A 24709-nucleotide genomic window follows, 5' to 3' on the forward strand; every position below is an offset into this window, starting at 1 on the left:
GACCTAATGTCCACTCCCTCTTAAAATGCTCAGTAACACCTTTCGTTTGATACCCATATCGTACAAACATTCTAGAGTCACCCCTGTCCCACCCTAATGGCGATATCTCGAAAAGGCGTCCACCTATAGACCTAATGCCCACTCCCTCTTAAAATGCTCAGTAACACCTTTCGTTTGATACCCATATCGTACAAACATTCTAGAGTCACACCTGGCCCACCCTAATGGCGATATCTCGAAAAGGCGTCCACCTATAGACCTAATGTCCACTCCCTCTTAAAATGCTCAGTAACACCTTTCATTTGATACCCATATCGTACAAACACATTCTAGAGTCACCCTGGCCCACCCTAATGGCGATATCTCGAAAAGGCGTCCACCTATAGACCTAATGCCCACTCCCTCTTAAAATGCTCAGTAACACCTTTCGTTTGATACCCATACCGTACAAACATTCTAGAGTCACCCTTGGTCCAGCTTTATGGCGATATCTCGAAAAGGCGTCCACCTATAGAACTAAGGATTACTCCCTTTTAAAATACTCATTACCACCTTTCGTTTGATACCCATATCGTACAAACACATTCTAGAGTCACCCTGGCCCACCCTAATGGCGATATCTCGAAAAGGCGTCCACCTATAGACCTAATGCCCACTCCCTCTTAAAATGCTCAGTAACACCTTTCGTTTGATACCCATATCGTACAAAGATTCTAGAGTCACCCTTGGTCCACCTTTATGGCGATATCTCGAAAAGGCGTCCACCTATAGAACGAAGGATTACTCCCTTTTAAAATACTCCTTACCACCTTTCATTTGATACCCATATCGTACAAACACATTCTAGAGACACCCCTGGTCCACCTTTATGGCGATATCTCGAAACGGCGTCCACCTATGGAACTAAGGATCACTCCTTTTCAAAATACTCATTAACAGCTTTCATTTGATACCCATATCGTACAAACACATTATAGAATCACCCCTGGTCCTCCTTAATGGGGACATCTCGAAAAGGCGTCCACCGATAGACCTAAGGCCCACTCCCTCTTAAAATGCTCAGTAACACCTTTCATTTGATACCCATATCGTACAAACAAATTCTAGAGTCAGCCCTGGTCTACCTTTATGGCGATATCCCTAAATGGCGTTCATCCATAGAACTATGGCCTACTCTCTCTTAAAATACTCTTTAATACCTTTCATTTGATACACATGTTATACAACCACATTCCAGGGTTACCCCAGATTGATTTTCCTTATTTTGTCTCCATAGCTCTCAAATGAGTATGTTATGTTCGGTTACACCCGAACTTAGCCTTCCTTACTTGTTGATTTTAACTTTTAAAACAAAACTTTATTTTTATATGAAAATAGGCCAAATTGAAATACTATGTTAATGATTACATTTTCAGTCCAAAATGTTTTATATTGATGAGTGCATTATGGAGGACCGCGTAACTTCAGTTTTCCAACTACGTTAGGGTAGTATCACATACGGTCACTTGCGCGACGGTTTTACAATTTTTAAATCTTCTTAGGGGAAGCCAGAGCCTCACCTGGTAAATATATGCATGTGCCTACATATTCACATTTGAAACAAGAGTCGCAATGTTTATATGAAGTTTACACTTGGTTTAGGTAGGCTATATTAATAAGGAATCAACCCCAACAAAGTAAAGTATGTCCTGCATGCGATGTGTCCCCACATGGCACCAACCATCTTTTCAATTGTAATGTGGAACCTACACTTCTAACACCAACTTCCCTGCGTCGACCCTGTTGAAACTGCTAGTTTCCTTTGACTCCCGTTAGAGAACTTTGATGATAATTTGTGAGTGTTCGCATCCATTGAATGAGGCGCAGCACTGTTAACACAACACCAACAACTAATGCGCTTTCTCAAATTTAAGCCTTTGTGCGACATGCTTTTTTGGGAGAAGGCGCACTTTGCTTGGGCTATGTGCTACTAAATTTCTTTCTCGTCAACGTCTGCGAATACTTTCGACGCTTGGCTCCAGTCCAGTCTCATTTTTTATTTTAGTTGCAGGCTTAAAGAATTTCTCTTACAGTATCTTACTACATGCCCAAATAATTTTGGTGGCATTAGCAAAGGAAGTTCGCGTGTCGCAGGTTGCAATTTATACTTCAATGCACGGTGTAAATGAACAGCCGCAACATCTTGAACTTCCTTGTAAGGTTTGCCCTTTTAAATGAGATTTTTAATAATTGCTCGCTGCTCTCGTAAAATGTTCCCCTCGTCCCATTTCTAAAATGGATTAAGGCAGACTTGCACAAGAAGCAAAAAAAATCGCATTAGAAAATGTAGTACTTACTCTATCCATACAGCAATACCTTAGAACACTTAGGAAATAGTGTAACGGCAAATATTAGGCACACTGAAATAAAGGCATTAGAGGTACCACTATTTTTTTGACCGCAACTATCCCTTTGATTTTGTTTTTATACTTTTCATGAAAATGAAATGGTATATTAAGGTTGTCACGAATCTTCAAATTATAAGTCCTTAAAGGAAAAGAGATAGACTCAACAATAAGTATACCGAAATGATCAGGATAAAGAGCTGAGTTGATTTAGTAAAATTTTTGTTGTTGTACTGCAGATTTCACCTGTCTGGTTTTATTGCGAACGTGTGTTTTGAGCTAGATCCGCTTCCAGCTCACACGGCCGCCCTATTATCTACGCTATTATCTACGAAGCGCATGCCACGTACCTTTTCCCTGCCTTGCCCACCTCTTTCCAGCACCAGTCCACGAAAAGGCCTTATCACCATGTGCACCGTTTGCCAGTACAGAACATATATGTTTGCTCCCCATCTACCCAGTGCAGTTCCTGTTTCGGACAATACCACTTTCCTAGATGTACTGAACACAGCAACGGTACTCCCCCGACGAGTGCTTTTGTTGCACCTTGCCGGCAAGTGGCTGTTCCTTCAGGCGATGCAAATCTTGAAATCGATAACATCTACAGCCGCCCCTGTTACCTACTGCTGCAGTGGCTACTGCCCTGAGTTGATTTAGCCATGTCCGTCGGTCTGTTTGTATGCAAACTAGTCCTTCAATTTTTGAGATATCTTGAATAAATTTGGTGAGCGGGTATATTTAGGTGTCCATTAGACATTTGTCGGAACCGGCCGGATCGGACCACTATAGCCCCCATACAACCGATTTTTCAGAAAAGAGGATGTTTGTCATATCTCGGCTAGAAGCTTCAAATTTCGTAAATACTTACGTTTACGTAATATATCTAATGTTGAGATAAGTGATTCATGGTCATAGCTATTTCGTGCAGACCACAAAAACGTGAAACTTTGCATCCTCACACAAAGTACCAACTTTTTTTATACCCAGCTGTACTTGTACACAGGGTATTACAACTTTGATTGGATAACGGTTGGTTGTAAAGGTATAAAGGAATCGAGATAGATATAGACTTCCCTAATGAAAATCATCAGTATCGAAAAAAAATTTGATTGAGCCATGTCCGTCCGTCCCTCTGTCCGTTAACACGCTAACTTGAATAAATATCGAGATATCTTCACCAAATTTGGTACACGAACTTGGAGCCGGAATAGATTGGTATTGAAAATGAGTGAAATCGGATAATAACCACGCCCACTTTTTATATATATAACATTTTGGAAAACACAAAAAAACCTGATTATTTAGTAAATAATACACCTTGAATTGAAATTTGACGTGTGGACTGATATTGAGACTCGATAAAAATTTGAAAAAAAATTTTAAAATGGGAGTGGCACCGCCCACTTGTGATTAAATCAATTTTACAAATATTTTTAAACATAAATCATAAATCGTTAAACCTATCGTAACAAAATTCGGCAAAGAGGTTGCCTTTACTATAAGGAATGATTTGAAGAAAAATTTACGAAATCGGTTAAGGACCACGCCTACTTTTATATGCAAGATTTTTAAAAGGGTCGTGGACGAATAAAATAAGCTATATCTTTGCAAAAAAGAGCTTTATATCAATGGTATTTCATTTCCCAAGTGGATTTATAACAATAAATAGGAAAAACTTCAAATTTTAAAAAATGGGCGTGGCACCGCCCTTTTTATGACTAAGCAAATTTCTTTTTCGGAAGCCAGAATGGAACCATACGGATATGTATTATTGCGCAGCCTTGTAACACTATTAAGCACACAAAACAAACAACAACAACATTTCAAGTGTACAGCTGGGTATGTAATGTTCGGTTTCACCCAAAGTGATTTGGAAGTTCTCTTTGATCCGAAACTGTGTTTCAATATGCATATTTCATCAATTGTGAACAAAGCAACAGGGGTACTTGGCGAAACGGTGGGCCAAAGAGTTTGATGATCCGTATCTCACTAAGCTCCTTTTCACATCTTTAGTACGTCCAATACTTGAGTACTGCTCGTGTGTCTGGTGCCCGCGGTATCAAAACTATATATATGCATCGAATTGAGTCGGTTCAGAAACAATTTTTAATTTTCGCACTCCGGGGCCTCAACTGGGATCCTAACCTTCATCTACCACCATACAAAAATAGGCTGCTTCTTAGTAGTTTGCCAACTTTGGAAAACCGAAGAATATTTGCATAATTCAAAATAAGAACAAATTTAATTCTCTTTTTGTTTAGAGTTGAATTTAATTTTTAAAGTTCTTATGTTTATAATCCTAATGTTAGCTTTTAAATTTCCAAATATTTTGTTATTGAATTTATATTATTTTTAGTAGTCGACCGCGTTGTGTCTGTTGTTGACTTTAAATAAATAAATAAATAAATAAATTTGACTTCCTTACTTTTTTATTTTATATTTGTCTTAAAAATCAATATGTACGTCTGTTAACTATATTTTTCATATCTTATACAGCCGATTATTTGGATATTACGAATGGGATAAGATTATCGTTCAGCCCCCATTCATGAAAGGTATGAAGCATTGGCACAGCCGAATACAGTCCCGTCCTTACTTGTTTATACTATCAAAATTTCTTTATGTGAAAATTTTATGTACATACATATGTATATACGCATGTATGTATGTATGTACCTTTTAACAATTTTCTGCACACAAACACATTTAATATTTATAAATTGCTCAATTTTTTACGATTTAGTGCCAAATCATTTTTCCAATTGAAAATTATGAAAATTGTTTACTGATTTGACATTGCGGGTGGGTAATTTGTATTTTTCTGCTTAAACAATAACAACGATTTGTTGTGTTGTGATCCTTTCAAATGAGAACACGTTTTGTTGTCTAGCCACCTGCTGTGGCATTCATTCAACTAAACAACATAACAACAAGCCTAAACAACTACAACACAAAAGAATTAGTAATGTCTTTACTTAACTAACCTTTAAATGTGTACTTGTTGTAGATAAATTCTAAGAAATGCAATGCGAAATTTTTCTTTCATACGTAGAGTGCATGAGAAAATGTCCTTAAAAGTGATTTCTAATATAAAATTTTACTAATTTGTACCTGGCAACGCAATGAACGTGGGAATGGAATTGGTAAATTTTTGGGACAATTCAAATGCACAGTGTGAGATTTGCGAGGCTGCATGATTTAAAATGGCAACAGCAATAATTATAGTTAAAAAGGTTATAGCAACTAATTGGTTAGGTTCCAAGACCGTTCCCATGAGAGTTCAATCAACGATTGGCAGGAAGATACATATTTTTATACTCAGCTGAGCAGTGCTCACAGAGTATATTAATTTTGTTCGCATAGCGGTACCCCGTAACGGCATAAACTAATCGAGATAGATATAGACTTCTGTATATCAAAATGATCTGGGCGAAAAAAGAAATTCATTTAGCCATGTCCGTCCGTCCGTAAACACGATAACTTGAGTAAATTTTGAGGTATCTTAATGAAGTTTGGTATGTAAGTTCTTGGGCACTCATCTCAGATCGCTATTTAAAATGAACGAAATCTGACTATAACCACGCCCACTTTTTCGATATCGAAAATTTCGAAAACCCGAAAAAGTGCGTAAATTCATTACCAAAGACGGATAAAGCGATGTAAGTTGGTAGGTGGGTTGAGCTTATGACGCAGAATAGAAAATTAGTAAAATTTTGGACAATGGGGGTGGCACCGCCCACTTTTAAAAGAAGGTAATTTAAAAGTTTTGCAAACTGTAATTTGGCAGCTGAGTATGTAATGTTCGGTTACACCCGAACTTAGCCTTCCTTACTTGTTTAATTTAATTACATGCTTGGAACTAGAGGAGTTGTTTTATCAATTATATTAAATTCAACTGAAAATTTTAAATTTATATCGTCTCCTGTGACTTCTTTTCAACGCCATGGAGTTGGTGCTTTCTCTTATTGTGGCCAAGAGAGGCTGGCCTAGTCAAAACATATTATTATTCATTTTCACCTGGCTTCCCCCTATCTCATCCTCCTTTTCCTCGCATATTTCCGCTCCCCTCTGCGTTCTTCTTTATTTTAATCGGCCCACTCAACTTCTCTATCCTATTCACCCTTCGGTAAATCTTCAAATATTTCAATTACACTTCCTGCTGCTCTAAGTCCTTTTCTCACTATTACTCTTATCCTCGTGCTTTTGTTACTCTTCCTGTTAACCTCTTAGTCCTACTTATTCTCAAAGCATTACCCTTATTCTTACTTTTACTCTTAGTATTCCTCTTGTTCCCTTTACTTTTCCGACTTCACTCGAATTTGCTCTTCTTTCCCTTCTCCATTTCCTCTTTTCTTTCGATTTCCTTTTTCCAATCTGGAGATGTGTGGAGTAATATTTTTCCGCACATTGTATTACTAACGTAGAAAGAAGTACCAAAAATGTTCCTTCTCTACTGCTTTAAAATCATGACCGATTTATGAGGGTCGTCAAAATTTTGTTGTTGTACTACATATTTCACCTGTCTGGTTTTATTGTGAGCGGTGTGTTTTGAGATAGATCACAGCATCCGTTGACCCGCTTCCAGCTCACACAGCCGGCCCGATCGCATCTTTCACGAAGCCTACTCCGCGCACCAGCCCCTGCCCCTGTCTTCCCCTCCTCTTTACGGCACCAGTACACGATAGTAACTAGGAAACAGACTCCCAGTCGTAATCACCATGTGCACCGTTTTGCCATCTGCCCAGTGCAGTTCCTTTTTCGGACAATACCACTTTCCTAGATATTCTGGAAAAGCCATGGAGTGGGTCCTTTCTCTTATTATGGCCACAAGAAGCTGGCCCAGTCAAAAAATATCACTCAAGCGGCATTTTTTCTAGTTTTAGAAATAGTTTCCTTGTATAACTGTTATATGTCCGAACTTTACCATTTTCGGAAATTAAAATATACGAGATGTACGAGCGCGCATCGCTTTACTTAGTCCCGGTTTTTCACCTACAAATTAAAAATTAATCAGACTTAATATAATTGGGGATTTACTGTATAGAAACATACAAAGTGAATGAAATTTATACTATAGAGTATGGGATGGAGCGAGATGTCGAGCAACGGGAATTGATTATTAATTCTGTCGGAATGGACGTGCTTTCAAGCACAATAATTACGGCTACGTTGTCTGGGAGGTTGGAAAGGACGTGATTCCAATCCACCCGCCCACAGCCAACATTATTGCAGCCAGCGAAAGGATTGATTCCAAGAAACGATGTGAGTCAGTAGTTTTTTTTATTACGAGGAGCGACTCACACGCATCAATTTTTTTGCAGTGCTTATTGAAATCAGTATACACACACGATCTGCATGTGCTTATATGGAATGATTGAAAATGTCTAGATGGTCTAAAGGGAATATTAAATAAAATTTCACCAAACAGAAACGGGCTATTACCATCCCTAAGTTTTACAAAAATAACACATCCACCATCTCTCTAGGACTCTGTAACGTAGGAAGCTGAATAAGTTTTAAACGGCACGAGTAGGTAGGAAGAGTCCTTGAGGGATCCCACGGTAAGTTCCTTAGCGCAAAAAGCAGAAATTGCTTTCGAACTGATTCTAATTTGTCGCCGTTGTTCTAATGGGGTGGATTATCGAAGCATATTCCAATATTGGCCTCACCATATATATAGAGTTTTAGTAATATATGTATTATTGAATTCTTTGGAACATCGTTTAACGAACACCAAAGTTGCTTTAGCTCTGTTAACGTAACATTCTATGTGCAATTTAAAATCAAGTTTAAGGTCCATTGTGAAGCCTAGAAGGTCACATTAATCGATCCCAGATGGCGGGATATCGGTTAACTTTCGTCCAAAAAAATCGACCCAGGTTAATATACATATCTTTGTACGTACGCGGCCACCGTGGTGTGATGGTAGCGTGCTCCGCCTATCACACCGTATGCCCTGGGTTCGCACCCCGGGCAAAGCAACATCAAAATTTTAGATATAAGGTTTTTCAATTAGAAGAAAATTTTTCTAAGCGGGGTCGCCCCTCGGCAGTGTTTGGCAAGCGCTCCGGGTGTATTTCTGCCATGAAAACCTCTCTGAAAACTCATCTGCCTCGCAGATGCCGTTCGGAGTCGGCATAAAACCTGTAGGTCCCGTCCGGCCAATTTGTAGGGAAAATCAAGAGGAGCACGACGCAAATTGGAAGAGAAGCTCGGCCTTAGATCTCTTCGGAGGTTATCGCGCCTTACATTTATTTATTTTTTATTTTTTATTTGTACGTATTTAGGTTAAATCCAAGCAGGCAAATAAACCAAATCAACTAAGTTTACTTATTTATAAAAACAAAGAAAAAAGTTGTCCAAATTCAAAAAGTAGGTTTTCGCCTGCTATATTCAAAAGATTCCCAAAGGTGGGTGAGGTTAACAATTGTGTTGAAGAAGCTATAAACTAACCTTGTCACCACTTGTAAGGGTTGCGCTACACAATCACTTGAATCGTATAAACCATTCGTTCCCCTAAGATATATTTTTGTATATGGATTGTGTTGTTGTTGTTGTAGCGATAAGGTTACTCCCCGAAGGCTTTGGGGAGTGTTGTCGATGTGATGGTCCTTTGCCGGATACAGATCCGGTACGCTCCGGTAACACAGCACCATTAAGGTACTAGCCCGACCATCTCGGGAACGATTTATATGGCCACATTAAACCTTCATGCCATCCCTCCCTCCCCACCCCCAAGTTCCATGAGGAGCTTGGGGTCGCCAGAGCCTCGGCTGTTGATGAAACAAGATTCGCCACGAATAGGTGGATTATGTCCGGGCCTACTATACCTCTAACTTGTCTTTACGACGGATTTCAGCCAGAAAAAATTGCTGAGAAGCTATTCTTGACATAAATACACTAGAAGCGCTTGCTAAACCCCTGCCGTTAGACGCAGCTGTTTTAGTAAAACTTTCTTAAGTACGCATTTGATGTTAGTTGCTCCGTCACTTGAGTCGGCGACAATTGGTTAGTAAAGAAAGTCCTATTCCGGCTCAAAATGTACTGAATTTTTGCTGATATGGCCATTTTTGAAACAAATGCTGACATAGCGCATTTTCCAACCGATTTTTAACATTGGACGATGTTCCATACAGCAGTTCTATGTCTAATAATAATGGCTTTTTTTATTAAAATGCTCTGATGGGGTGCCCGAAGCTGATTTTCAAATAATACTTATTACTTAATTATTAACAATTGTCAGGATATAATGTATTTAAATTGACCAATTTAAAAAAGTAAAACATAAAACTCACCTTCAAGATTCAGTTGAATTAAAAACGTGAATAATCCACAAAAATGTGCCGGTGCCACACTGCTATAATAGTTCACTGTTTTTAAATATTTTTATATTTTTTACTCGTTACAGCTGTCTAATAAAACACTTGCCAATTAATGCAAAACCCCAATTAGGCCACCAAAATACAACTGCAGCAATTCTTGAGAACAAATCTTTTCAGCACCTTACTTGATATACACTGACCTGGTCCATCTTCCAGGCACTTTACACTTGAATTGCAAAAAAACAAAACGTCACTCAACCAAAAGAACACTGCCCGACCACAGGAATGTGGTGGTGATGCGTCCAATCGGCAAATGTCAAATGCGCGAAACTTTTCAGATAGGTAGCAGCGCGACGCGAAAATGTGATGAATAATGAAAAACTGTATGTGGGGTGTGGGGTTTACCCTCCACAAATGTAGTGTATGGGGAATTGAGATGCCCAAATGAGTACGAATGCAAAAAATCAAGCAAAGACTGCACGGATTAGTTGCTTATAGCCGGTGGATTCAGTTTTGCGAAGGCTAAGTTGTTGTAGTATCTCTTCTCTTCGTTTGACAGCGCAGTTGCCAAAACACGATAATATGTACTAGTAGCGCTCACTTCCCACTAGAATTAAAATGCAAAAATTGGAAAATCTATTCAAAATGTTGTTCGCGCACAATAACAAAAACGATTTGTGCACATTAGCAACAATAAATAGCCGTCGCAGCCATAATCAAAACGACAGCCACGACACGACAACAACAAAGACAGTGACGATGATGATGAATAAGGCAAAAACGAACAACACGAACCAAATGTGCGAATTATGAATGCGATTATGAATTGTTCGCGATTATTATGAATCTATTTTGTTATTGTATTTTACTTTGCTTGCGTTGCTTTTATGCATGGTTTGTGGATTTATTTATTGCTTTTTTTTTCTTGAAATCGAATTTTCACTGTATTTTATTAATTGATACTCCCCTTTTTGTTTTTGCAATATTTTTGACGGCGACTTTTTTTTGCTTTTTTACATAGACTTCACGCTTTTCGCTTCGCACAATTGAGTAACATTTTACAAACACAAAACACAGGTCAATTCTTTTGAACAACTTTTCTTTGCAAATTGTTGCAAAAATAGACAAATCTTTAAATATTCTTTCGTTTTTTGCATTATATTATTGGTTTTTCACAGTTTTCTTTGCTTTTGCGAATTTCTTGTTCTCTGCTTACTTGTTTGATTCAATTCCTCTTCGTTTTTGCTGCTTGATACATGGTGGAGATTCGTGGTCGGTACATGCGCTCATGAAGACACATACATACATATATATTTTAAACCAAACGAAGGTGGATAAATGTGCGATGGATACCGTGGATGCGGTCAATGCTTCGGCGCCAGTCTGCACTTTTTCTACGTGCATGCACACTGCCAACCACACACGAAATACCAACAGGAGAAGAAACCAGCAACCAACAATGAACACCATTAAAAACAACAACAGAAACACTAAAATGCATACAAATAAACTACGGCTTTGCTTCAATGGCCGTGGTGTTGGCCAAACACAATACACTGCTCGTCGCAAAGAAATTTTAGTTTGTTGTTTTTGCTGTTTTTTGATTTTTCGTTGTTTGCCATCTCGGTTGCTCCAATGCCGCTAGCTGTTTGATTTTAGTGGTGTAGTCATTATTAGTGTGCACAAGGTTGCCAGTAACAAACTAATTTTTCTACCAAAATCGATCTTGAAAACTACAAAAAAATTTTCTCTAAGAAATCATAACTCGGCAGTATTTAACAAGTTGATAAATTTATATAGCAATTTTCGAAAAGATGGAACTCGAGTTAATACAAAGAAAAACTATTGCTAAAGCGATTGAAGGGGTTGTGTGACATTCCCGAGATGGTCGCGCTAGTACCTTAATTGTGCTTTGTTAACCGGAACGTACCGGTTCTATACCCGGCAAAGAACCATCAACATCGATAACACTTCCCAAAACCTTCGAAGAGTGTCTTTATCGTTGTGTGCGGCAAGCATATATGTAATACTCCTATATTGCCACTACAGGCTAGGTACACCCGCCAACAACATGGTGTCGATATATTGCTGTTTAAATGTTTTTGTATTCAATAATGGAATGTACCTAAATTTAAATATTTTCTTGTCACACGCTGCTACAATCACAAACATGCTGTCTTGTTTTCATATCGAATTCAAAACTTATTACGAACATTTTGTATTAAAACCCCGTCAAATAAGCAGTTTTTCATATAACAATATGAGGTTTCAACTTCTGGTAATCCTAGAAGATTGGTGATCACATCAAATCGTACACAACATCGTCGGGATAGAACCTGTATCGTTCTATTTTCCGAAACCTAAGGGATAAAGAAAAAGTACTTGGCACAATTTACCTCCAAGCACATTTATGCCATTTTTTCCAATTTGAAAAATTCTTTGGAACTTAGCAATGGTAATTTGGAGCTTTTCAGAAAACAAAAAAAGCGAAAAAGAAAAATTTCAACTCTGCCTGAAAAGTCTAAAATTTTCTTGCGGTTCTTTTAGTTTTGATTTTATTGCACACAGGGAAAAATTGTAGTAGACCGGTATAAACGCGGCCGCATGCCACCTTTGCAAAAAGAATTTTTTTTTTCGAAAATACTAACGATCCCACCCCGGTTTCGGAGTAGTTCGAGGTCATTTATTTGGATATATTTCGACAGAAGTGAAATTTTTTACTTCCGTTATTGGATTCGGTAATTCTATACGACAGCATGACACTGCTAATACGCGTCCAAATATCGAGAGAAAACTTGGTATCAAATGAAAGAGGGAGTTCTCCCGATCACAAATATATATATTTTAAAGTGCGCAAACTTATAATTTAAAAGTTATTTGTTGTTAAAGTTTGCAAAGTTCTATACAACTTTTATATGTATATACGTATATATATTTTATGACATTACAAATCTGTGCTGCCACATCTAAAAACACCAAGTAGGATAAGTGCGGTTTTACCATATCCGTTTCCACAAATTAACAGTAGTAGCAGTAGTAATAGGATTCTGGGGTCCTGCCCCCTATTACTATTTTATGGTGCAGTTGGTTCGTCTTCATTGCAAAAATTCGTCTGGTTTTACACACTTTAGAGGAAGTGTTCTACTCAGAAATACTGTGGTTCGCGAGGCCTGTGTTGGACCGCCTAAGGATTATTTTTTTATAAGCGCGGCCGAAGGCCGCCTACGCGGAAAGGTGTTCTACTCAGAAATACTGTGGTTGGCGAAGCCGGTGTTGGACCGGCTAAGGGTTATTTTTTATAAACGCGGCCGAAGGCCGCCTACGCGGAAAGATGTTCTACTCAGAAATACTGTGGTTCGAGAAGCCGGTGTTGGACCGGCTAAGGGTTATTTTCTTATAAGCGCGGCCAAAGGCCGCCTACACGGAAAGGTGTTCTACTCAGAAATACTGTGGTAGGCGAAGCCGGTGTTGGACCGGCCAAGGGTTATTTTTTATAAACGCGGCCAAAGGCCGCCTACACGGAAAGGTGTTCTACTCAGAAATACTGTGGTTCGCGAAGCCGGTGTTGGACCGGCTAAGGGTTATTTTTTATAAGCCCCGCCGAACCCGCCTACGCCGAAATTTTAGAATTTTTTTTTGGCGGCACCACTTATTTCATTTGCATAGTAGCGTCATTTTCTTCCCTTTAGTTTGTTTCTTGTTCTTTTGTGATTCATACCTTTTGTCCTTTTTGTGAGACATAATTCTAATTTGTTATTTTATCATGATGAAATTAATATTCAGGTGTTCTCATCCCGTTGACGGTTTCCCTTATTCTGACAAGTCCGGCAGGCATAATTTCTGTCTATCATACAGGACTGCCTTTGATTTCTACTACGATCGTAGTAGACTTTACTATAAGTTTAGAAATATTTTAACTATATAAGCCGTTACTAGAATTGTTTAGCCAAAAAGATTAACGTAACTTTGTATTCTCTAACATAATGTAGAAAAAATTTTGCAGAAAACTAATTTATTTGAAGAATTTGTACGAAAAATTTAGCAATCCAAATTTTTTACTTTTGAAATGCACGTAAATACTGGTATTTAGAGCTGCCGAAAAAGTGAGGTTATGTTGTTCACATCACCTTTATTATTACATCATGTTATTTTATAATTTCTTTTCATGATTCAATTACAAGAGGTTAGCTCGACAGAGACATTTTTTGACAATTGCAGCCATTTTGCTCCCAAATCGAATTGACATCCATTAACTGTGTTGTTTCTTTGCGATTTTTCGAAAAATATTAGTAATAGAAATAGGAAGCAATCAGTTTACAAATACCCGATCAGTACTGAACTGCATAATTCCTTAGAACATTTATTTTAATTTTATGATGAATTTATTAACTATGCCATGATCTATTAGTGTGGCTGAAGATAGGTTCTATGAAACATGAACATGTGAACATACGAACCCTAAACCACTTCAAAATTCATCGCTCAACGTCCAAAACTCGACTAGTAAATCGATTCACGTAAAAATGACATTACTAAATAATGAAGATGCAATAACGAAATATCCTCGTTGAACATGTTAACTTATTCATTCCGTATATTGGGAACTTTTAAGACTTTGGGGAATCGGTTTATATTTTGAATATTATGTATATTCGGACCTCGTAAGGTAGTATCAAACGAACGTATTCCCAATATTTTAAATTAACTGTTTATCCGGAACACTTCCATGAGTACTTAACGTAAAGGAGCTTTCCTAAATTTCAGAATAAAAAGGTGAATACTCCCTATGTAGCAGGACCGCATAAAAGCTGAACTCTTCTGTCAAAGTCAAGACCGGAATATAAAGTTCTAAGACATTTATTTTTATTTTTTTTTTGTCAGACCATGTGGACTGCCTTTTCAACATCGTCCAATATCTCAAAATATTTTTCAAAATCCATTTAATGATTTGACACAAAAACTCCCTATATTAAAATTAGATTGAATACCTTTCATTAACTCCCTCTTATGCCAAAATTCATTGAATTTATGTCCATATAATAGAATTTATGTCCATATATAAATTTAGTAGAAAATGAATTATTTCCTCTAAAACCTGTTGGCATTTACACATTTATTATCATTACTAATATACTACTAAAGGTACTTTTCTACTACAATTTTCGCTAAAGGGGATTGAATTATTACCCGTTTTCCTTACTTCGTAAAAGCAACCCGTCCAGATTTTTCAATTTGGGAGTGTCAAAGCTCTGCCGTCATTGAAGAACAAACCTCTAGTAATTGAATCATGATTTCTTTTCAACTTTTGTGGTTGTTGTAGCAACTTTTCAAAATGAGTAGTAAAAATATGTTTTCCTTTTTCTTTATTAAGTGAAAGGTGGTAAGGTAATATTTATAATTGTTTTTTTTTTTTTTTTTTTTTGATGTGGCAGCACAGCTTTGTAATGTCATTAATAAAATATACCTATGTATATATATAAATGTGCATGTTGCTACAAAAGCGCGATTGATTTAATAAAAACATTTATAACATTGTTTACTATATAGTTTGGCAACTTAAATTGATTTTGTTGCGAATAGAGTGGAAGGCAGTGAAATAAGCAGTCGAATGACATATAATGAAGGAATGGTGTTCGGAGTTTTTTCTAAGTTAAAAAAAAAATGATAAAAGCTTTAATATAAATAAAAATATTGTTTTAATAACAACAAAAACGCCTTAAATATTCTATATACATAAATGCTTACGGATTATCTCACATTAAAATTTGAGCTAAATAATCTAAAGTTTATTTTTGAAATTGAGTCGAGAATTCTTCGTGTGAATGTGCAAATTTTTACCGATCAGGTTTAGTTGCACTACTTGGTAAGATTTACAATGATTTATAATACTAAAAACAATGCAAAAATAAAATGTGAAATATACAAAAATGCAATTTAAGTTTATAGTTGCCAATTTATATAGATATGTATGTGGATTAAGGTTTTGAAAGATGTGTAAATTGTAAGTTAATGTGCAATAGAAGAATAGAATTTGCTAAATTTGCAAACTTTAACAACAAATAACTTTTAAATTATAAGTTTGCCCACTTTAAAATGTATATATATATTTGTGATCGGGAGACCTCCCTCTTTCATGTGCTACCAAGTTTAACCCCGAAATCGGGGGTGCAATTCTAAAATTTTCCCATCTTTTGAACGAGTTAAAATTTTCATTTTCCGCCTTCGGATTATTAATACTGATGATAAGACGCGTCATTATACACCTCTCTCGATAATTTGGAGGCGTATCTAATTACCTTGGATACGTAATCCTGGGTGCAAGACGCGTCTTTTGAAACCCCTCAGGATATTTGGAAGTGTATTTCGTGCCTCATGATGTATATATTTACTCTTAACATAATCCGCATAGCCCGACCATCCTCTTAACGGGAAAAAAAACTACCAAATTTGGTAGGAAAAGCCGTAATTACCAACCCTGGTCGTGTGTGCGTTCATTTGCTGCGCCCATTTAAGAAAAACAATACAAAGCAAAGAATAAACATTTGTTTTTTGTTTCTTTTCTTATATTCCATCGTGTATTTGTCCATTGCAGTTTATGATATTTTTTCTTTTTTAACGTCTGCATGAATGAACAACCCAAGAGAATACACAAAATCGTTCACGGTAACGTAACCAAAACAGATACGCCGACTGCGAAGTCGTAGTCGGCTGTTGCGTCGACTGCGGTAGTGAAATACCAATTGTCGAAAAATTAAACAATTGTACAATTGTTAAGTATGGAAGTGTTTTGAAAAAAAAAAGACGTAAAATTTAAGATCCAAAAACACTACGAATGTGTACAAAGTTGGGCAAACAACAATCTTAACTTAGAAATAAATAAACGTCAAAGCAATTCTGAGAAATGGTTCATCCACGTTATGTGCATAGTTTGGAAGAGGAATTTTCAAGTTTTCACATATTCTTCCAATTTGATTTTTGGTTTTAATACAATTTTATGATAAATTTTGCACTCATTTTTGACAGATTCTTTGCACCATCCACTTTTTATGCGTTTTTTTTTTTTTGTTTCTGCTACTCACTTCTTCCACTAGCAACGATTCTCCGTACGATGTTCGCGCACACACAATTGAAAGGCACTTTTTCTTGAATTTCTTCTACTTAGTATATATTTTAGGATGTATATATATAAATTATTCGTCACGTTTCTTGCTAATTATACACTATTTAATATATCTTTTCGTAGTTTTTTTTAAGCTTATGCAACTGTAGTTAGCAATTGAATTTGTGCGCTAATTGCCTTTGTGGATGTTTGTAAGAAAGCGTCAATAAGAAATGAATCCGCTGGAGCAAAATACATGTAGGTCTCACTCTATTCTAAAACACACTGCGAAAAATAAGAATAATCCACTTAGTAATTCCCATGAAATAATGAGGTCTTCTTCTTGTTCGCTATCATTCACGGTATATTTTCTATATGGTATACTTTTTTGCATTCTGTCTGAATTTGTGCGTTTAGTCTGTGGTCATGTAGGGATCGAGGGGTTGGATTTTATATAAGGTGCCACGATTTTCAAACTTTTGCTGATTTGTAGGGGTGGAGGGGGTCCTAAAAATCACAAAATTATCATCCGCAACTCTAGGAAACTCTAAGTTTATGAAATATAAGCTTTTTAATTTCCAAATTTAGTAAAATTCCAACTTAAGTCTTGCACTTAAAATTCGGGTCGCACATGTCGATAGCGGTATCAAAAGACGCGTATTTGCGTCAAGATTCAGAATCCGAAAGCAGAAACTACATTTTTTTATCTCGTTTAAAAGTTATTTGCGGAAAACCCGTCGGTACTATTGTCGCTTTTTTCGTTGTTGCAATTAAACAAATGACGGCGGTGAATAGTGTTGCCAGATCCGCAAAAATATCTTTTTATCTTGGTAGAACATTATAAGGTGGTGGCACGTCGACAAATGCAAACAAACATACACTATTAATGTATTTTATTTTTGTAAAACACTTTTAATAATTGTAGTCTAATATTATTTGGGGTGCTGCGCAGAAGGGTGTACTACGCAGAAGGACATCACCGTGGCGGTAGCCACGGTTATACCACGCACCCGGACTTGGCATGGCGTAGCCCAGGGTTATTTTTTATAAGCGCGGCCGAAGGCCGCCTATGCAGAAAGGTGTTCTATGCAGAATTACCGTTGGAATCAGCATAAAAATATATAAAGTCCAATTTTTTTTTTTTTTTTGACAAATGTATGTATTCTGCACTTGTTCCAATTAAATACATTAATTTCAAATTATTCAGAGAATTACAAAACAAAATACATTGACAGTGTATGTTTGTTTGCATTTATGTCGACGTGTCACCACCTCATAATCTTCTACCAAGTAAAAAGATATTGTTGCGGAGCTGGCAACACTATTCACCACCTTCATTTGTTTTCGTTTGTTTAATTGCAACAACGAATAAAGCGACAATAGTACCGACGGGTTTTCCGCGAATAATTTTTAAACGAGATAAAAATGTAGTTTCTGCTTTCGGATTCTGAATCTTGACGCAAATACGAGTCTTTTGGTACCGCTATCGACATGTGCGACCCGAATTTTAAGTGCAGGACTTAAGTTGAAATTTTACTAAATTTGGAAAGTAAAAGGCTTATATTTCATAAACTTAGAGTTTCCTAGAGTTGCGGATGATAATTTTGTGATTTTTAGGACCCCCGCCACCCCTCGAAAAAAGGAAAAGTTGGAAAATCGTGGCACCTTATTCTAAATATTCCCCGTTTAACAACCCAGCAAAAAATCAAAACGAAATTTTTTTAATTTCAAATTACATATAAATTTAATTGCTGAATTGTAATTCCAAGCAGCCTCGATTCAAATGATTTTTAAATACCCAAAAAAAAATCAAAAGGAATATTCCGGGTATTTTCCTGGTATTTACCCATAAAAATGGTAAATACCCGGTACAATCCCAACTCTATAAATGGGCAAGGCGTAATAAACTTCAATTGCCAAGTTTGAAGTTCATTCATATTTACGAACGCAACATTTTGGTTGATCGTGGCGATGTTATTGGAATGCATAAGCTTGTGTTAAACGAATCTATATGAAAAATGTCATTGTGCCGCGGGCTTAAGACAATTCTCGTGATTGGCAATGGCGATATGAATTCATTAAATTGGGTGAAATAATGCGATACATTAATTGTATTAATAATCGACCTCCCTAGCCAAAGCGCGCAAGTAATTTAGGGGAATATTTTGAATAAGGTGCCACGATTTTCCAACTTTTTTTTTCGAGGGGTGAAGGGGTCCTAAAAATCACAAAATTATCATCCGCAACTTTAGCAAACTCTTAGTTTATGCAATATAAGCTTTTTAATTTCCAAATTTAGTAAAATTTCAACTTAAGTCCTGCACTTAAAATTCGGGTCGCACATGTCGATAGTGGTATCAAAAGACGAGTATTTGTGCCAAGATTCAGAATCCGAAAGCGTTTAAAAGTTATTCGCGGAAAAATTGTCGATACTAATATCGCTTTTTTAGTTGTTGCAAATAAACAAACGAAAACATATGAAGGTGGTGAATAGTGTTGCTAGCCCCGCAACAATATCTTTTTAACTTGGAAGAACATTATAAGGTGGTGGCACGTCGACATAAATGCAAACAAACATACACTAACAATGTGTTTTGTTTTTGTAATTCTCTGATTTGAAATTAATGTATTTAATTTACCGAAGCGCGAGATTTTTAAGTAAATATTAAATTTTTTATAAGAATTTAGAAAAAGGGGCTTAAGTGGAGAACACATACATTTGTCAAAAAAAAAAAAAAAAATCGGACTTTTTAGAGATTTTTATGCTGATTCCAACGGTATATTTCTTTTTTGCTTCAAATGAAAGGTTTGGGGGTAATTCCATGTCAAAAGGCGAAAATGAATTTTTCTAATCAAAATATCTCCGAAACTAGTGGATGGATTTCAAAAATTAAAAAATCGAAAAATAACTTTTAAAAATACCTTTCATCTGATGTATATATATCTTTAACTTTTATAGTCTTTATTTACCAAAAATTTGAAAAAGCTCTTTTTTGGTGGCCATGCACAGTCATTCTGCGTAGAACACCTTTAAGAAAATTACCCTTAACCGATCCGACACCACCAATAAGAAAACTAACTTAAAAACTCACCTCCAAACAAACCCGTCAAAGAGTTTTACAAAATCAGAATACATTGATAGGGTATGTTTGTTTGCATTTATGTCGACGTGCCACCACCTTATAATGTTCTACCAAGTTAAAAAGATATTGTTGCGGGGCTGGCAACACTATTCACCACCTTCATATATTTTCGTTTGTTTAATTGCAACAACGAAAAAAACGACAATGGTATCGACGGGTTTTCCGCGAATAACTTTTAAACGAAATAAAAAATATAGTTTCTGCTTTCGGATTCTGAATCTTGACGCAAATACGCGTTTTTTCGACATGTGCGACCCGAATTTTAAGTGCAGGACTTAAGTTGAAATTTTACTAAATTTGGAAATTAAAAAGCTTATATTTCATAAACTAATAGCGTTTTCTTTTCTGATATAAATTGTTACCTAAGTAATTGGTAAAACCTTAATAGAGTTACTCCTACCCCAGAAAATTTTTTTCACTCATATTAACAGAGTATATGTGGAACTTAAGAGCGAATTGAGAGTTTCGCAGAGTTGCACTGCCACACCGCCATTTTATACAGAGTAAAAGTGTAACACTTTTGCGTTGCGAGCAGGCAACAATTTTCCCAAAAGAACGAAATACCCCGTAAAGGCGTTGCCTGTGTTTTAGAATAGAACAACAACCTTTGCGCGGCGTACAAAAAGCGTAACACTTTAGCCAGAAAAGAAAACGCTATAAGAGTTTGCTAGAGCTGCGGATTCCATTTTGGTGATTGTTAGGACCCTCTCTACCCCCACTAATCAACAAAAGTTTGAAAATCGTGTCACCTTATATAAAATCCAACCCGTAATTCAAGCCGCAAAAAAAAAAAATTGGTCTCCTAAATATTTTCTAATATGCATTCTTTTTACAAGCAAATGTAGATGTATATACATGTAAAATTAAACACGGTTTATCTCATAAATATGGTCCAAGAAATACACCCCTGTTCAATTAAAAGTGTTATTCTCCTTTGAAACTATTCCGATATTCGTTGTAAATCTCTATTGTGAACACAAAACACATGGCTTGTCTGATCAAAACAAACCAAAAGATTAAACAAGTAAGAATCAGAATAAAATTTAAAATTTGAATCCAGTATTCCTTAGAAATGGGTGTACGCGGGCTGACTGGCTTTATAGCACGACATGCAGAACTATATCTGCTGCCATATGAGCTACACGACTGCAATATAGTCATTGATGGAGACAGTTTATCATGCAATTTGTACAACGATGTCTCCGGCATAACTTCAACATTCGGAGGCGACTATGATGTTTTCTATCGAGCTGTAGTGAATTTCTTTCAAGTGCTAGCCGAATGCAATATCGAACCTTACGTACTAATGGATGGTGGCTACGAGAGCCGCAAACTACTTACCGTTGGTAAAAGGCTGCGTGGTAAAATCTCAGTCATAAAACGTGTCAATCCCTGTGACACAAAAACTGTCTTCCCACTACTAATTAAAGAAGTTTTTATGGATGCGGTGCGAGATTGTAATGTGGCAGTAATGCGTTGCGCTTTTGAAGCAGATGATGAATTGTCTACACTTAGCCGAAAGTTGGGATGCCCTGTGCTTACATATGATTCAGATTTTTATATATATAACGTACAATATATACCATTGATAACATTAACTATTAAAGCGCATACTAAGCGTCTGGTGGAACAGGAGGAATCGGGCGATAATCATTTAACTGGACGTAGTTTGCGTAAGAATGAAGCTAAACATATGGAAAAGTTAACAAAATCGAATCGCATTGTTGGTGATATAAAAGTGAATAATATACAAAAGAATGCACCCAAAAAGGGCAAGACTTATAAGTTTTTAGATTGCTGTATTTATCGTATAGAACATTTGATAGAACGACGTTCACTTTCTAAGGAAAAATTGCCCCTTCTTGCTGCATTGCTGGGCAATGATTATATAGCACGTTCACGTTTTCGTAATTTTTTTGCTGCTGGAATGGGCAAAGTAGGACGCAGTCGTAAGGTACAGCGACAACAAAAACGAATACAAGTAATATTGCGTTGGCTAAAGGAACAGACTGTTCAGTCAGCAATGCGGCAGATTTTGAGTCGGTTGCGAAAGGTAAGTGAGAATATTTAAAAAATCAATTAGGGTCGAATATCTCACACAATCTGTGGAGGCATTTATACTTTAACGAATTTGAGAATCTCTTGATTATATCGCAGCTTCTGCCCTGTTGTTGTTGTTGTTGTATCAATGCTTCGCCCCACTTAAAAGCCGCGACCGATCCCAAATTATTATCAATATCCTCTAACGGGAGTCCAAGGAAACTTGCCGTTTCAACAGGGGTGGCCCATAAGGAAAGGGGTGTTAGAGGCGTTGGTTCCACATTACAATTAAAGAGATGGTTGGTGTCATGTGGGGACACATTGCAAGCGGGGCATGCATTTTGTATGTCGGGGTTGATTCTGGATAGGTAAGAGTTTAACCTGTTACAGTATCCAGAACGAAGTTGAGCAAGAGTGACACGCGTTTCCCTGGGGCTAGGTGGTGCTGGTTCATCAATCAGATGTCTGTTGGGATGCTCAGGTTTCTGGGTATTCAACAGGAACTGTTTGGTCAGCATCTCATTTCTCTCCCTGATGGGGAGTATTCTCGCCTTATTATGCAGATGGTGTTCTGTGGACATAAGAACACAGCCCGTGGCAATTGCTTTTTATGTAGTCATGAGCGTTTCTTTATCTTTTCCCCCGGGTACTGCCAGCGAGGGATTTGAGGATTTTGTTACGGCTCTGAATTCTCGGAACAATTGCGGCTGCGTGCTCACCAAAATGTAGATCCTGATCAAACGTCACACCCAAGATTTTGGGGTGTAGGACAGTCGGTAGGGTAGTGCCATCGACGTGGATGTTCAAAATGGTCGACATTTGGGCGTCCATGTTGTAAATAAGGTCGCGGAAGATTTAGTCGGTGATAATGCCAGGTTTTGCGAGGCGAAACAACTGGAGAGTTTAGGGAGGTAGCCGTTTATTTTATTCTGTTCTCGCTAGAGTCTGTGAACTGTCGAATAAATAAATGAAATATTGAGTTTTGCAAAATATGCTTTATTTACACTACTGTAGTAGTACTTAAAAATTTGATTAATCGCATCTTTCAATTATAGGCTGCTAAAATCAAACTTACTGACCATTCCTCAGCTTGTGCTGCTTTTATACTTTCTGTTGCCCCGTTCGCCTTTCCTCCTAGGGTCTAGACTTTTTTCGAACAGCCTTCTCGAACAGTTGCTTATTTCATAGTTTGTTATGTAGCTATATCAGGGATGGAAAATAATAATTTTTTTTTTAATGATTTCGGAAAAATTTAAACGACGTGACTTCAGGACGGACAAGGCGACAGCTGTTTCGATTATACCTTGTAAATCTCTCCAAAGCCTTTTCTCCCGGGAGTGGGAGTCGAACCCGCACTCCTACGATAGTTGAAATGGTTATAAACGCATTCAGCTACGTCATGCCTTAGTTGTTGTAAAGTTGTTCCCAATTGTTCTCGCTAGAGTCTGAGAAACTGTCGAATAAATAAATGAAATATTGAGTTTTGCAAAATATGCTTTATTTACACTACTGTAGTAGTACTTAAAAATTTGATTAATCGCATCTTTCAATTATAGGCTGCTAAAATCAATTCCTCAGCTTGTGCTGCTTTTATACTTTCTGTTGCCCCGTTCGCCTTTCCTCCTAGGGTCTAGACTTTTTTCGAACAGCCTTCTCGAACAGTTGCTTATTTCATAGTTTGTTATGTAGCTATATCAGGGATGGAAAATAATAATTTTTTTTTTTAATTATTTGGGAAAAATTTAAACAACGTGACTTCAGGACGGACAAGGCGACAGCTGTTTCGATTATACCTTGTAAATCTCTCCAAAGCCTTTTCTCCCGGGAGTGGGAGTCGAACCCGCACTCCTACGATAGTTGAAATGGTTATAAACGCATTCAGCTACGTCATGCCTTAGTTGTTGTAAAGTTGTTCCCAATTGTTCTCGCTAGAGTCTGAGAAACTGTCGAATAAATAAATGAAATATTGAGTTTTGCAAAATATGCTTTATTTACACTACTGTAGTAGTACTTAAAAATTTGATTAATCGCATCTTTCAATTATAGGCTGCTAAAATCAATTCCTCAGCTTGTGCTGCTTTTATACTTTCTGTTGCCCCGTTCGCCTTTCCTCCTAGGGTCTAGACTTTTTTCGAACAGCCTTTTCAAACAGTTGCTTATTTCATAGTTTGTTATGTAGCTATATCAGGGATGGAAAATAATAATTTTTTTTTTTAATTATTTGGGAAAAATTTAAACAACGTGACTTCAGGACGGACAAGGCGACAGCTGTTTCGATTATACCTTGTAAATCTCTCCACAGCCTTTTCTCCCGGGAGTGGGAGTCGAACCCGCACTCCTACGATAGTTGAAATGGTTATAAACGCATTCAGCTACGTCATGCCTTAGTTGTTGTAAAGTTTTCCCAATTGCCTTCTTCGCATACATATATTATCTTCCACACATTACATAATTGTTGTTGTTGTTGTTGTTGTATCAATGCTTTGCCCCACCTAACAGCCGCGACCGATCACAAATTGTTATCAATATCCTCTAACGGGAGTCCAAGGAAACTTGCCGTTTCAACAGGGGTGGACCATAAGGAAAGGGGTGTTAGAGGCGTTGGTTCCACATTACAATTAAAGAGATGGTTGGTGTCATGTGGGGACACATTGCAAGCGGGCCATGCATTTTGTATGTCGGGGTTGATTCTGGATAGGTAAGAGTTTAACCTGTTACAGT

At 37.1% G+C, this 24709-nt stretch overlaps 2 protein-coding genes and 1 long non-coding RNA gene across 15 annotated transcripts in view; 1 reads left to right on the forward strand and 2 right to left on the reverse strand.

Moving 5' to 3' along the window:
* The window catches only part of S (EGF receptor activation regulator Star), a 199166-nt gene extending 182098 nt beyond the window's left edge, over window positions 1-17068 (reverse strand). For 3 of the 13 annotated variants that reach the window (XM_067767324.1, XM_067767310.1, XM_067767316.1), the window contains exons 1-2: window positions 16786-17068; window positions 9680-10954 (exon numbers count right to left, since the gene is read on the reverse strand). The gene's annotated coding sequence lies outside the window, so the exon portion shown is untranslated. Of the gene's footprint in view, window positions 1-9679; window positions 10992-16694; window positions 16710-16785 lie in introns of those variants that run through there. The other 10 variants (XM_067767322.1, XM_067767321.1, XM_067767318.1 and 7 more) reach the window with 9 other exon arrangements.
* A 3878-nt stretch (window positions 17069-20946) lies between these two features.
* The window catches only part of ast (protein asteroid), a 30459-nt gene continuing 26696 nt past the window's right edge, over window positions 20947-24709 (forward strand). The window contains exon 1 of the mRNA XM_067767325.1: window positions 20947-22001. Coding sequence (XP_067623426.1) covers window positions 21021-22001 — 981 coding nt within the window. The 5' untranslated portion in view covers window positions 20947-21020. The remainder of the gene's footprint in view (window positions 22002-24709) is intronic.
* Window positions 23385-23833, reverse strand: LOC137240711 (uncharacterized). The gene is made up of 3 exons (XR_010949810.1): window positions 23782-23833; window positions 23510-23677; window positions 23385-23441 (listed from the first exon to the last, which is right to left on the reverse strand). It is a non-coding gene; the product is annotated as an uncharacterized lncRNA (long non-coding RNA).

Source organism: Eurosta solidaginis, chromosome 2 (genome assembly GCF_040869045.1).
Source record: "Eurosta solidaginis isolate ZX-2024a chromosome 2, ASM4086904v1, whole genome shotgun sequence".
Lineage (NCBI taxonomy): Eukaryota > Metazoa > Arthropoda > Insecta > Diptera > Tephritidae > Eurosta > Eurosta solidaginis.